General features: G+C 44.0%; 1 protein-coding gene across 2 annotated transcripts; it reads left to right on the top strand.

The window, feature by feature from the left end:
- The first annotated feature begins 343 nt into the window (after positions 1 to 343).
- On the top strand, positions 344 to 14,826 carry NABP1 (nucleic acid binding protein 1). 2 transcript variants are annotated; one of them, XM_061608184.1, is made up of 6 exons: positions 344 to 1,046; positions 1,512 to 1,650; positions 7,407 to 7,511; positions 9,816 to 9,891; positions 10,168 to 10,237; positions 12,967 to 14,826. In XM_061608184.1, the coding sequence occupies exons 1-6, from the start codon at positions 956 to 958 to the stop codon at positions 13,161 to 13,163; spliced, it is 678 nt and encodes a 225-aa protein (XP_061464168.1). In that variant the 5' UTR covers positions 344 to 955; the 3' UTR covers positions 13,164 to 14,826. The 2 variants fall into 2 exon arrangements, with proteins under 2 accessions (XP_061464168.1, XP_061464169.1); XM_061608185.1 differs by having other exon boundaries at positions 346 to 1,046; positions 7,440 to 7,511.
- The last annotated feature ends 376 nt before the right edge of the window (positions 14,827 to 15,202 follow it).

The following is a 15,202-nucleotide window of genomic DNA, read 5'->3' as shown; positions in this document are numbered from 1 at the left end:
CATTCTGGTGACTCCGCGTTCCATGGACGGTTCCATTTCGCTCGGGACTTTGACGTGCACGTTGTATATCTCCAGTGCTGTCAGACCATAGAAGCGGCGCGAGCCACAATTGACAGGGCATAGCAGTAGCCAATTTGAGCCGCTGTGCTTGTCTCTATTTCCCCCCGTTTCCATGTCTTTCTATGTACTTTCTGTTTGCCCTTCCCCCCATGCAGAAAAATGGACTAGTCTGCTTGGCTATAAAAGGTCAGCGCAGCACATGCTTCTACCAGACCGAGGGAGCGTTTGGAGGAGGAGGTGGAGGAGAAGGAGAAAGAAGAAGAAGAAGAAGAAGAGTGCGGGCTGCTGTGAAAGTGGTGGTGGGGTAGTTAACGGGCGGGGGAAAGTTGAAGAAGAAGAAGCTGAGGAGGAGGAGGAGGAAAGCACCTCACTCGCTGTAAAATAATAATAAGAGAAAGATCGCTCTGATTTTATTTTTTTTTACCAGTGCAGGGAGTAGTGGGGAGGAAAAGGGAGCCACAGAAGGCGCTTTTTCTCTTTCACCGGCAGGGGCGGCAGCAGCCGAAGCCAGCCAAACTCCGTGCCTGTTTAATCACAGTGCCCAGGGTCCCTTCATTCACCCAGCTTCAAGAGGGTTCTGTGGTCAGCTTTCCTCCTCCACCGAGGGGAAGAGGCGAGCTTGAGTTGCAGGGAAGAGGGCTCGCCGTGTGTGCTTCCTTGTTTCCTTAAAAAAAAAAAAAAAAAACCGCAGTCGGTAACCCTTCCCCGCCGACCTCCCAAGAGTACTGCACATTATTACCTTATCGAAGGGCTGGTCAAACTCAATCTCTTCTTCTCTCCCCCACCGTCCTTTTTCCGCCACCCCCTCTTTACCAAGTGCCTCCCAGTTAAGGGATGCTTTGTCCTGCTCACTCTGCCCCAGCAGCACCCGTGTCTTCCTCCTGAGACAAGCAGTATGAGCATGGCAAATGAAACATACCTCTTCATAAAAGACATAAGGGCCGGACTGAAAAATTTAAATGTCATCTTTATTGTGCTGGAGATCGGTAAGTGGGGTCCCTTGGAACCGACGCATTTATTTGTTTTAACTCTCAGCTCTGCCTCCCCCCAGGCTTGTTTTTCGTTTCTTGGCTCAGGTACAAGGTGGACGAGTGAGTGTGTGTGTGTGTGTGTGTGCGCGTGCGCATGAGAGAGAGAGATGAGTTCCTGACACGTCACTTGTCAGGGAAAGGGTTGGGAGTCCCTTTTGTGCTGTACTCCACCTTCTCTTTATCTCTTGCCCTTAAATAGTCCCCACTGTAGGCACCAGAGAGTGGATTCTTCCCTGGACACACAACATATATGCATATATGTTAAAGCCTTGCTCATCTTGTCAACTCTTCTTAGGTCTTTTCATGTTCAAGCCAACTGCCTTTTTAAAAAGGAAGTTATCAGCTTGTTTTAATGTTCTTAGGACATTCATTAATTTTTTTCTCCCCCCCCCTTTTTTTTTTTTTGCTATTTCCACGCAGGGCGAGTTACCAAAACCAAAGATGGGCATGAGGTGAGGTCCTGCAAAGTAGCCGACAAGACGGGCAGCATCATCATCTCGGTGTGGGATGAACTTGGCAGTCTCATCCAGCCGGGCGATATTATTCGATTGACCAAAGGGTATGTGCAAAGGTGGGGTTAGGATGACATGGGACAGCTAAGCCCAGCCTCTTTGTTTTTAGCTGTTGAAGCCACTTGTGTACTGACTGAGTGTTCCTGTTAACGCTTTCCGTTCCTTGCAGCGGGGAGGGTTAACTCTGGCTCAGTCTCTCTCTCTCTCTCTCTCATTAGTAATTAGTGCAGGAGGAGGGGAAGTGGAAGCTCTTCACTTGTCCTCACAGGGCCAGATCAGACGTAAAGGCAGCAGGTCTGGTTTTTGGGTCTGCCTCAGTTGCATATAGAGGAAGTTGCCTTTTGCGAGGTCTGACTTCTTTCTTGTCCCCTCCAACCCAGTATTGTCTGCTCTGATTGGCAGCAGCTCTCCAGGATCTTCCTCATCATTTCCTTCCTGATGCTATTAACTGGAGATGGCAGGGACTGGGGAGTGGGGTGCTGGAGCTCAGTGCTTTGCATACAGAAGGTGTCAGGTTCAATTCCTGTCATCTCCAGGTAGGGCTGGGAAGAGTCCGACTGCCAGATGGTGTTGACAGTGCTGAGGTGAATGGATCAACAGTCTGACTGGGTGTGAGGCAGTTTCCTGAGTTCCCAGGGCAACCTGCAGGCAAAGGTGTGCTCTGCTGCTGGGCTTGGGTCCCTGCCTGTGGCCAGCTTTTAAAGCAAATGGGACACTTAAAGCTTCTTCCCCACACCCCATTGCCTCTTTGCAGACACTTTGCTCTGGTGAGCTAGATTGAGAGAGAAAAGCACTGCGGGAAGAGTTGGCAAGCCAAGTGGCAGAAGGCACAGGAAGGGTTCTGCTCCTCTCACTGGCCCATTGCTCTTCTTCTGTCTCTCTCCCCCCTCCTCACATTCTCATCCTCCTTTGTATGCAATTGGGGAAGATCCAGGCTTAAATAAATGGGTCAGCTGCCATCACATCCGCCTTGGCTCACAGTGATGCAGCCTCCCTCAACCACAATGGTCAGTGACTCATCTCTTAAAAGACGGTGGCTTCTTTTTCTTAAAGGAAGCAATGAGCCATCCTCTTTTCCTTAAACGTTTACTTTTTGTTGTTATTTTGGGACTCTCACACAGGGCAAACTAAGGGCCATTTCACATACCTTGATGAAATAAAGCTGGGCTCCTCTCTTCCCTCTCCCTGACTGGACATTACAGCAGCAGAGCCCACAGTTGGGTCATGTTAAAGTCTTATAAAGATGAAAGAAGATCATAAGGCACAGTGTGAGCTGGAGGAGGGGTCAGGAATCTTCCCCTCTTCAAAAATCCCCAAGGTTTGCAGAAGCTATTTTGCATCCCCGGGAAAGAAAAAATGTTTTAAACTGAGCTATTTTGAGGTGGGGACAGCCCTCCAGCCTGCTGCTGCTGCTCTGTAAATGTCCACCTGTCTGCAGGCCCCTGGTTTTTCTTTCAAAAATAGGAACTTTGTAACAGTCAGACTTATTCACATGGTCTAGAACAGTGGTTCTCAACCTTTTTTGCTCCATTCCCCCCTTTCACCATTGTTCAGAATATAATTCCCCCCTTCCCAAGATAGTCTCTCATAGCGTGTTGACGTTTCGCGAGTGACGGTGGTGTTTCTCGTGAGAGAAAAATTTCTTAGTTTATAACAGAATTTCTTGGAGCACTTTCTGGTCTTTAAATAATAATTTAATTTGCAAATGAAAATAATGCTGCATGTTCAAGAATCGATTTTAATCTGTGACATTCAATAAACTTTATTGAATGTCGCAGATTAAATTAAAAACAAACTGTAGTTTTACAGATTGTACATAATCTACAGGACATCACACTTTGCTGAATAGTGGTCCCAATTCCCCCCCAGAACCCTAAAATTCCCCCCTTGTTGAGAACCCATGGTCTAGAATATCTACAGTGGCCTTGATTGTGCAGCCCACAGGGAGCTGTATCTAGACACAGTACTCTACTATGTGTCATGTGCACATTTTCAAACCACTGTTTGCCACAGTCACACTTTAGGATTGTTTTAAAGGTGTTTGCCTAATACGTGCGAGGTGGCCTAATATGTGGCTTGTTAATGCAGTTGAAAATCAGTTATCCCCAATGTCTTTTTTGCCTGACCAGCACAATCGGATCTGCAGAGCTGAACCTACAGGGACACGTTTCTTCTGGATCATCAAAGCAGTACCTTGGCTTGCTTGCACAAGCTGTAACAAGTCAAGAACACCAGCATGCTGCTGTAAACTCCTTTGAAATTTGATATATTGCGTACTGAGGATTCAGCGTAATGTAATTTTTAAAAGATCACTTTTCCTGTAGCAATTGGCTATTTCTGCCTCCTCCTTTGATGAGCTCCTTTGATGCACAACTGAGAGGCTGACTGGCTTGTTTTAAGACGAAGAGAAGCACAACTAGCAATTAGCAGTGAAAGCATCAGATTCTGTTACAAGTGTGCTGTATTTTTATGTAGTCTAGAGAAACACTGGCAGATCAAAAAGATTGCCATGTTAAATTGTTTAAAGACCCATACCTTATTTAGTTGCACTCACAGTTTCTTTCAATTTAACTTTCTAAAGAATCAGAGTGATAGTGATCATTGCTTTTATATTTTTAAGAGAAAAATAACTGTCTGTATTTTCTATGTGAGAGGGTCCAGTGAAGGAGGACACATTGCTTATATCCTTCCGGATTCAAATCTTGTACCAGCCATGTACTTTCTGGGTGTGCTTGGGCAAACTACCTTCTTGACCTCAGCTGTCCCCTCATCTGCAGTATGGGCATAATGATAAGGTTTCCCTTACAGGATGGTTGTGAGGATTACCAAGCTAATGTGTATAAAGTGTTTTGAACACTCAAAAGTGCTAGGTATTTTATTGTTAATGATGTTGAAACAGTACATGCTAACTGTTGTTCCTGGAAGCAATGCCCTCCCAGCAAAAGTGTATAGTCAGTTTTTGTTCCTAAAGGAAAACATATTCAAAGAGTGAAAAGTGAAGTATTCAAGGGTCATAGAATCCCCAAACTGATTAATGGAATAATGATTATAGTGAGGTATATGATGACAGTGGCAGAGGGCAAGCAACATCTGCAATGGCAGGGAAGGGTAATCTATGGCACTCCAGATGTTGGTGAACTACAACTCCCATCGGCCGCAGCAAGCATGGCAAATGGCCAGGGATGATGGAAATTGAGTTAAATGACATCTAGAGGGCCAAATGTTCCCCATCACCGCTGTATGATGAGTGTATATTGTTGGAATTAGAGTGGGGTGACCTATGATCAACTATGAAATTCATTGGGTGACACTGAGTCACATTATTCCCTGTGTAAAATACACCTATCTCATAGGATTATGATGGTGAAAAAATGACATAACCCCATACACATCCTCCCAGAGCTGCTTGGAAGAAGGCTCAGATACAAATATGACCTAAACTAAAATAGCCCACACTGGTTTGGTTAGCATCTGACATTAAGCCATGGGTTGTTTTACAAACCACAACTTAACCATGAGCTGTCCCACAGGCAATCAGCCAAACCATGGCCTGGTTTACAAAAGTCTGGCTTGTTTTCCAGCTTCTCATGCCTTTGTGGCTTGATGAGCATCTCAGGTGCGGTGGCCAGACAGACCATAGTTAAGGAAGAGTGCTAGGTTCACATGCAAACAAACCATGGCTTCAGGTTGTGGCTTGTTGGCAATAAGCAAACCACAGTTAAGCTGAGGTAGGATTTGCTCATTAAACTAAGTTATATAGTGTAATAAACCACGGCATAGTGTTGTATGCTAACAAGGCCATCTTGGCAAGAACATAATTCTTGGCTTAAATGCAAAATGCAGTCATGGGCCATCTTAAGAGTTCTTGTATTGCATATATTGCATGCATATGTAATTGGATTTTAGTTTTAGGATAATCTAATCTTGTCAAGTTACAACTTGGCAGACAATACCATATTAAGGTAACTTTTCATTTGTGTCATCTTAGCAAAACTAATATGTGACTGACAGATAGTGCTAGTACAGAGTGGATGTCCAACGTGTTTGGACACTGACAAAACTTACAGCACTTGTGTCACCTGTCTGTGTGAGAGTGCTGGAAACATCAGTGGCATGGAGGCAGCCAGTATCTTGGATGCTTACTCAGGCTCAGGAACAGATTCCTTTGTTCTAAATAAAGATTTCCTTTGTTAGACTTTGACCTTTAAGGGCCAAACTGAAACTGAGCAGTGAGTTGGAAACGTGTTTCCCTTAGTCTTCCATTCTTCCAAGCTGCTACGGAAAAAAGCAGCTAAAAATCCAAACAATATTTTCTTATGCATAATTTAGTTGTTCCTTTCTTTGCACTTGATAGAATAAAATCCAGTTGTTTAGTGGTTAAAACCAAATGGTCAAGGTCATGCATTTAATTCAAAATAAGCTTTCATTCTTGTACGCAAATATCCACTATTTATATATAAAAGACTTATTTGTGGTAGTAGGGAATTCTTTCCAAGGATTTATTTTGTTGCCATAAATGGAAGCTTTCTTACTTCTACGTTCTAGCAGGGTTTTGTTCCTAATTAACATTGCTTGATTCTATTTCTGCACATACATATATACACACGTATGTGTGTAAGAGGCAAATCAAAGGATGTAGTAACGAAAGTGGACAATCTGCAAGGCACATATGGCAATTCAGCACAACTCTTGGTGTGTTGTTAAAATGGCTTTTAATAAATGTTCCCGATTCAGCTAAAGGTGGTCATGCTTACCTACCATTGAAATCAGTGGGGCCAGTTATTTGTAAATAATTTAAGTCACACTGATTGCTGCAGTATTCAAGCATGACCAAGTTCAGCTGAATTGGAGCTTTAATTCTCTAGTCCTCGCAACTGCACAGAAGGTTTGATTATATGATGGCAAAAAGTTCTGAAGTTTGTCACTATAGGTAGATTGAAGCTGCAATAAAATACTTGCAAAAATTTAAGCTGCTGGCTTCCTCATCAAGCCTGCTAGGTAGGATTTAATAGTTAAACAGTGGTTAGCTTACTCTAAAGCAGGTGTGGATAACCTTTGGCCATATGTTGGTGGACTACAACTGCTATCATCCCTGATGACATTGGTCATGCTGGCTGAGGCTGATGGGAGTTGAAGCCCACAGGTTCCCCATCCCTGTGGTAAAGTGAGTGAACCTTAAGGGAAATGTGAGAGTATTGGCTTGGATGACAAGTTCATACAAATGCTAGCTGTCCTAAAAGGGATTAGACAAATTTATGGTGGATCAGGCTATCAGTGGCTACTGCTGTCGTAATGGCTACAGGCTATCTAGTGTTAAGAGACACCAGGCCTCTGAATACCAGTCAGTGGGAAGCAGTAGGAGAGTGCTCTTGCATTCATGTCCTGCTTTAAGGGCTTCCCACAGGCATCTGATTGGCAATTGTGGGAAATGGAATGCTGAGCTAGATGGGCCTTTGGGTCTGATACAGCAGGGCTCCTCTTATATTTGGGTGGGTGAGAATGCCGAAAAATCCAGTAGTTGTAGTAAGGCATAACTAGACACTAATTTATGCATTAAGAAACCTGAAAAAGTTATCAGAAGGCTCTCTGTTAGTTAAATCAGCAAGCTGTTGTTAGTAAGGCATGCTATTTAGGTATGATTCAGCCAAAGGTTAGAACTAGTATCCTATTGATATCAGCGGCATGTTCTCCACTCTCTTACTGAAATCAGTGAGATGAAGATGTGCTTTGGCTCGGCTGTAACCTAAGGTTATCCCCACCCACTCCTGTCAAGCCAGAACATCCATTCCATTTTTCCTTCTAGGGCTTCTAACGCTGCTGGTGCTCTCTTGGTTAGGTATGCATCTCTGTGGAAAGGATGTCTTACGCTTTACACTGGAAGGGGAGGCGAACTTCAAAAAATTGGGGAGTGAGTATCTCATTTTGCATTTTACTTGGCTACACTTAGTTTGAAGCCTTGCGCTTTGCATGCTGGAGTGGTAGGTATGAAATGTTGTCAGCGAGCACTCATGCAACCTGTTTTATGGGGTTTAGTACGGTATTATGCCAAAGAGTCCTGTTGCTGATAACTTGGCTTTCCTCTATCTTAAATTTTTTAAAAGTTTGGGAATCCCACCTGTGATTGCTTATATAAAAGACGGCTTGATCAGTCATGCATCCCAGAATGGGTTCCATCTGGCCTGAATGTCTTGTCTTAAGTACTGCTGTAAGCAGGTAAGTTTAGCTATGTAAGCTGTCTCCTTTGTTGGGTTAATGCATTATCATTTTCAAGGACTTGGGGCAGCACTGAAAACTGAAGCCCTCTATTTAATCCACAGGCTAGGTACGGTAGAGGCAGCCGTAATGCGAGCTTCTACATTCTACTCTGGTAATGAGCTGCAGCCTGTCCTGCAGGAGCCAGCCTCTCTAGGGGTGTAAAGGTAAATTTCCCCCTCCATCTAGCAGAGTCTCCTGAGTCATAATGATGATGGTCTAAGGTGCCGTGGGCGAAGGCTGCTTATTTGCCTCTAGCATATGCATCAGTTTTGACCAGGCAGTCTGTTGAGACCTATAACAGAAAGTTCAAAAATAGAGAGCTGGGTGTTGCTACCAAGGTTGAATGTATGACTCCAGGGGCGGTTCACACAGGCATATGGACCTGACACATGTGGACATCAAATGGACTTGTATGGATGAGCCATCAGAGAATAACACTTAATTGCATGATGGATATTCGTAGCTTGTTGATTCCTTCTGATGCAGTTGGTTTGTAGATTCAGCTGCCAGTTATGTGTATAGTAATGATATGGGGAAATGTTGTGGAAGCTTTACAGCTGTAGGAGAAGGATGTAGCATGGTATAAGTTGACTGTGTGTGGCTGGATTTGTGGTCTCATTTGTAGAAAAAGATACCTGATAATTCATAATTGAGGACCTGTTCTTAAGGTATTAGCTTCTGCTATGTGTGGAATGTTTCATTTTTAAAAAAAATCCGAAGAGACAGTTTCTAAGCTTCATGGGGCATAGTCGAAAGAAAAATGTGAAAATATATGGGCATGTTATTTAGAATGTCAGTGGGAATACTCTATTTTCCCATCAATGTGTAAAATTATTGCCCTCTTAACTCTAAATCTGAATGAATGTTGAAATGTTTTAATCTCAAACAAAATATTGTAGTGCCAGAATAAAAAGTTTTTTATTTTGTTTTTCACCCCTACGTAATGGTTTCCTGATAACATTTTTGGGATGTGGGAGGATTAGGGCAAAGTTAAGAATCACTAGCGGTTGCTGACTTCAGTATGGATAGATCAGCCTTTGCAAATCTGGTGCAATTTAACTGTTTTGGACTACAACTCCCATCAGCCCCAGGCAAGCATGGCTGGGCTGGCTGGAGCAAATGGGAGTCCAATATAGCTGGATGGCACCAGGTTGGCAAAGGCTGGGGTAGATAATGTGGCATGTTAAGGTGGAGCTGACATTAAAAAAAGTGAATTTAAGGTGCATGGAAAGAACAATAATTGGAATTATTGTAGCTTCTGTTTTGATTCCTATGGATTCTTTGGCTTACGTAAGGGAGATGTGCAAGATGTTTCTGATGGGCCAAGTGGCTTCTAATAGATGCTATTCAGCAGCCACGGAGCAAGATTTTCTCAAGACTGAGAAATACCTGACTGGCTCCATGCTGGCTACACAACTTTATAGTACATCACAATCTGAAATAACTGTTGCTTGGCATGATAGACTTCATTAGAACTTGCTGGGCAAGACTGAAATCTTAGTGATGGATCTGGGATTCTTCAGCCTTCCCCCGTTTCAATAAGTGCAATAAGTACACTGTTCTTGCCATTCATGTCCCCTGTGTGGCTTGATCCCAGTATGCTTACTTAGATCTAAGCTACTCTTTAGTTCAATAGGACTCCCAAGGAAATGTGCATACAATTGCAGCTTTGAGTATTCTTCACGGAGATGAATGGAATATAAGCATGGGTTATCTGTTGTCTTCCAAAGGAAGTAGCAGAATAACTTAAATATGCTCGGAACTGCAACCTTCTTGGGTGTAAGTTCCATGGGAATCAATAGAATGGGCTTCTGAGTAAACGTGTAGGACTAGTCTGTACATATCTCAGGGCCTTGATTCTGGGATGGTACTCTTTACTGGGAACAAGAGGGGACCTCTGGGGAAAAAAGTAATGCATATGTGCACTCTTGTCTCATGGGCTTGCTTTTCTTTGCAGGTTCTGCATGGTGTACTCAGAAGTGCCCAACTTCAGTGAGCCCAGTTCAGATCACCCTGTGCAGCCCAATAAAGTGGTATGTTCAATCATGACAGCGTTGTACAAAGTATCTGCAGTCCATCTCCCTTGAGTTAGGAGCAGGCAACCCTTCAAGAGTGGCTTATACCAGGAGTGGGTTTTGCCTGCATGGGAGCTGAAAGTATTAAAGAAGTAGGACAAGAGCAGCAAGAGTTACTTATCTTTGGAATGTCTCATGTAAATATCGCCTCACTCCAAGCCCCACATTCCTTTCCATGCCCATAGATTATTCTAGTAGTCTTAATGTATGCCTCTTTTTACATTTCTTTTAAAGGCACAGGGGGAGCAGAGTAATAATTCCCTTCCATCATCTAATTTGGGTTCTTGTACTTTTGGGCCAACTGGTAAGTGTGTATATGTGTCTGTTGAATTTTTTTTCTTTTGAATGAAGATTGAGGAACACCATAGTGTCCAGTTTAAACTATAGTTTGTGGAAACAAAGATGATGTGATCTTGATTTGTTTCAATAAACCATAGCTTTGCAGGCTTAATAACAAACTATGGTTAGTTTAAACCAGAACCTGGATGCTTTTTATTTGTTCCGGTTGTACCAGAGGGGAGGGGAGAGTGCTTGGTCTCCACACTCAGACAGGCTTATTCTCATAATAAGCGGTGGTTTAGCCTCTGAACAGGGCCAAGGAGCTGGAGTTAGGGTGACTAGTTTTTTGGCCTGAGGGCTGCGTTCACACTTAGCCAACCCTTTGGGGGCTGCATGCCAGGTATGGGTGTGGCCACTTCACACTTCTAGAAATATATATATAGAACATGCACACCGAGTAATACATCCCCCCTCCTCAGCTGATCTGCACAGGTCAGCTAAGGAGGGGGATTATTGCCCCCTCTCTGCTCACCAAATGATTGGGCTGATGACTAGGGAGGGGATGATTTGCATCCCTATCAGGGAGCTGCTCTGCTGGGTGGAGGACTTTAAAGCTCTTCAACCACCCTAGTGCTGCATCTACTTTTTTTTTTGTCACTGCAGCCGCCAGAATAAGTAGGGTCTTTTGGGAGATGGGAGAGGCTAGGTCAGGTACTTGGGTCAGAGATTAGCCACCCTGCTGCCCTTGAGCATTAGACAAGAGAAATGAAACTAAGGCTGTGGACCCTTGCTTGCTCACTTGGGAGTAAGTGTACATAAAGTTAGCAGCCCAAGTTCTTGTAAGACCGAAAGCAGCTGAACAGTAGGTGATCACCCACTCCCTCTCTGCCTCCTCACCCTATTATAGTTGGGCTTTGTACCTTGAAGGCCATGTGATGGGTGGGAAGAAGGAGACATTGGGCAGTGCGGAGACAAGAAGGTGGTTTGGTCTTCCAACTATCCTTCCTGTTTCTCTTGCTTCTTGGGAGGTAAAGCTCGCAGTTGGGAAGGAAAAGAGAGCGGTCAGGATGTGATAAGAGTGGAGAAGCTGCTATGCTGGGGTGAGGATTTGTGGGCCAGAACTGCCTGCTATACCTGCCTGCATGGCTTGCTCACAAAGGAAGGAGGCATCCTTCCCAATCTTAGAATGGCACAATCTTTTCTGGAAGGCAGGAAAGAAATTCCCCATGCGCAGCCCCACCGTACGGTGGCTTTGTGTTTTATAGAGTCTTAAAGAGCCAGGTTTCTTTTTAAGTCCGGAATAAGGAACGCCACATGCACAGTCCTCTGTAGCATGATGGCGTCTGCATGGGGGGCGGTGACGGTGGCACTGGCACTGGCCCCATTGGTCTGTTTACCTAGAAACCATTCTGACTTGTCTGGACAACCAAAGGAGCAATGAATTGCGATTCTACATTGTTCATCTTTTCTCCATATCTCATTCAAAACACTTACACCCTCTCCCTCCAAAAGAAACAATAATAAAAAGGGTAACAGCTTCCCCCTACAACCCTATGCAAAAACGAAAATACCTCTTTTTATTTTGTTTTGTTTAGAAAAAAATGAAAAATAGACGGGGGAAGCAGGCCTTGGTGGGTGCCAAGAGGTTGTCTGGTGGTGCCCATGGGAGCCATGGTGATGGGGGGTGTAGATTTAAGCTGATAAAATACATATCTATTGATATACCTCAACAGTTTGATGAGAAAGCTGTCCTCCAACATGTGTCCCTTCCATTTTGTACTCATGACTTTCCAAAAGTGTATTCTATTTGCTTGGCTTGCTAGCCTTCCAGTCTATTTTGGTGGTTCTCCTGATGCCTTTTCTTCCCAGCATGGTCCAGGCCATCATCACTGTGCACAGTATGACCCCTGTTTTCTTTGACTCTAGTTCTGTGGCTGTAAGTACATGGTCAAGAGTCACATTTTTTTAAAAAAAAGTCAAGTAATCTGCTGGGGTGAGCTGTTCAGAAAGTCAGGTGTTTTTTTGGTAGTAACAGGCCTGTTGGGCTAGGAGGAGTATCCAACTGAGAGCAATGCCATGGAAAAAATCTCCTAGCCTTATGGGTAGATGCTTTAGTTGAGGGCTGAGGAACCTGCAGCCTTCCAGATGCTGATGTGCTCCTTCAGTCCCAGCCAACATGGCCAATGCTGAGGAATCATGGGAGTTGTAGTCCAGCAGCATCTGCAGGGCCACAGGCTCCCCATCCCTGCCTTAGGTGATTGGCTGTTCCTGTATCCTCACTGTGTATGGTAGCCCTCAATGAAATGATCTTGCATTGTCACTTGCTACTGCAGAAAGTGCAGCTGAGGAGACCCATGCTGGTTTCTCTTTTCCCCCCCATTTGCTTGGAGCACCTGTGCCGATTTGAATAGGCCAGCAGCATCCATGGGCATTTTGATATCTGGGGTTTAAATAGAGCTCTGAGAAGGTACTGCTAGATCACTGAAGCACGTGACTGTCTTGCTTTCTCTATGCATTGGTTACTGTTGACACGTGTTTGAAAAAGCAAGTTGTTGTTTGGGACGTCATGGTCTCTACAGACACCTTTCCCAGCTCTCGGCAATCTCTCTGAAGCCCAGTTGTGTCCCAGTTGAGAGAGGACAGCTTATAAGCAACCATGAGGACCAAGAGACTGTAGCCTGAGTAGCTTAAGATGTCTGATGCAAGACCTTTTCGTGGATGTCCTTTTTTAATTCTTCCTATTAATTTTTTTAGGAAATGGTTTGCCAGCAGGACCTGAGCTGAGCGGATTATCAACTGCTTATAATCATGCCTCCTCCTATGCAGGTACTGGGAGGGTCGGCGGGCGGGGACCCGCCCCTCCTTCAGTGCCAGTGCCATCTAACAGTGCTCGCCCCCTACAAAGCACATTGAGTAACGGGAGGGATCCCCGCAGAGCCTCGAAAAGATGACCAAGCCAAATGCCTCACTGTCCACCTAAACTCTATAGATGCCCTACTTGAACACTTAACTGCACTTTTATTTATGGTTAACTGTGAAAAAAGGTTTGTCCTACTAGTTTGCTACCTTCTGTTGTCTGGAGAGAAAAATTTTCCTTTCTCTTTTGGTTCCCCACCCACCTGATAACCCAGTGAAACTTCTGATATCACATAACTCCAGGAAGAAAAATGTTTTAAAATAAGGGTCATTGGGATTCGTTGTTGTATATTAGATACTGGTGTCTAAAACAAAATTTGAGTTTAGTTGAATGCTTTTTTTTGTTCAGTTTGAACTATACAGCCTTACGGTGTGTTAGTATCTCTTTTCTGCTCCTGTGACTGGCTAGTAGAAGCTTACAGGATGAAACAAGGGGCAAAAGTTCTGCTTAATCAGTGTAAGTTAGAATTACACTGTGAGAAGTGGTGACAAACTGTCCAAGGTTATTGTAAAAGTGTTTTTTGGGAGGTGGTGGAGGCTATGAGTGCCAAATGTCTCTTGCCAAAACACTTGAGCTGCTTTCCCAGGATCCATTTTTTAAAATGGGAGTCCCTCCAGGATGCCAAACAACCTCCTTGGTTTTGTGGACCCTGATCTGTGGGCCATAATAAACAACAGCCCAGTGTTCCGAATTGAAATTCTTAACATATGTCTTGAACGCCTGCTAATTGATTTCCTTCACAGAAGCTGACAGCTTCCAAAGTTGCAGTAGAACATGATATTCTTCATGTTCTTCCTGTGGCACAGTGAGATATCTAAGGCCAGAAAGCTCTTTCCCACTTTGTTTTGTAGACCAGGTCGGGGGGAACCTTTGGCTCTCCAGATATTGCTGAATTAAATTCCCATCAGCCCACAGCCAGCATGGCTAATGACCAGGGATGATGGGAGTTGTAATTCAGTGACATTGGGAGGGCCAAAGGTTCCCAACACCTGTTATAGACTGTGTAACCTGGCCATTTATATAAACCCTGCTAATTTTTTAAAAAGATACGGTTTCAAGTTTATTCTGTTGGGAATGGGAGGAGGGACTCCCAATACACAGACAAATAGCATGTCAGGCAGAAATCTAGGTTGAACCGTTCTCCCTGACATGCTAGTTTTCTTTTTGGAGCCCTCCCCACCCCTGTGCCCCACACAAGCGGGGGAGTGCTTGACCTCACACTTGGGACCCAAGGAATGCTTTACCCCTGGATCCTGCAGATAGTATAAACTAGTTCAAAGCATGTTTGGAGTGAAGAGCTAAAATGAAACTAGTATATGATCAGTGCTAATGCCCCCTTTCCTTGAGAGCCTCCATCTGATCTCTCAAGTGCTTGTTTCGCACACATAAGGCTTTTGCTTCTAGAGCTAATTCCTTGATTTCTAGAAAGGCAGCCTTGCACCAGTAGTTGTAAATTATTATTGCAAAATAACTGTGGTCATGTAAAACAAATGCGGTTTTTCCTTTTATATTGTAAGTATTCTTGGTGTGTGTTAGCACCAGGTAACCCTAGAATTAATTCTGTCCAGTCCCATTTTGGGGGATCATATTTGGAATTGATGCAAATACTGTAAAATGACTGGTTTTTCTTTTCTTTTTTTGTCATACTGTTGAAGCGGACCTCATAAATAAAAGTTGCACTAACCATATAAAAATAACCTTTTTTTTCTTGTCAAGATCATTATCTAAAGATCCTTGATCTGAAAGCTGCATGCTTTAGCTTCATATGTAACCATGCTTTTTTGGAAGGAGGTCTCATCAGCTCATTTCCAAGAATGTAGGAGTGGGTCATGATCATGGTTTGACTCTGCTCTTAATGTATAATCTTCTCTCCCCCTGCCTGCCTACATGCTTCTTATTTGCGGAGGCTTTGTGTGGTTGTAAAACAGAAAACTGTAATAGCACAAAAGAAATGGACAGGAAGGAAACACCTTAATACTTGGCGGTGCTCTTGTGAGAAGGCAATAATGCCCCAGTATAAAATGTATAAGGTCCTCCGTGGCACAGAGTGGTAAGCGGCGGTAATGCAGCCGA

The sequence above is a fragment of the Rhineura floridana genome, chromosome 2 (assembly GCF_030035675.1).
Source record: "Rhineura floridana isolate rRhiFlo1 chromosome 2, rRhiFlo1.hap2, whole genome shotgun sequence".
In the NCBI taxonomy this organism is placed as follows: Eukaryota; Metazoa; Chordata; class Lepidosauria; order Squamata; family Rhineuridae; genus Rhineura; species Rhineura floridana.
Note: the sequence above shows the minus strand (reverse complement) of the source record. Positions and strands in the feature narration are given on the sequence as shown.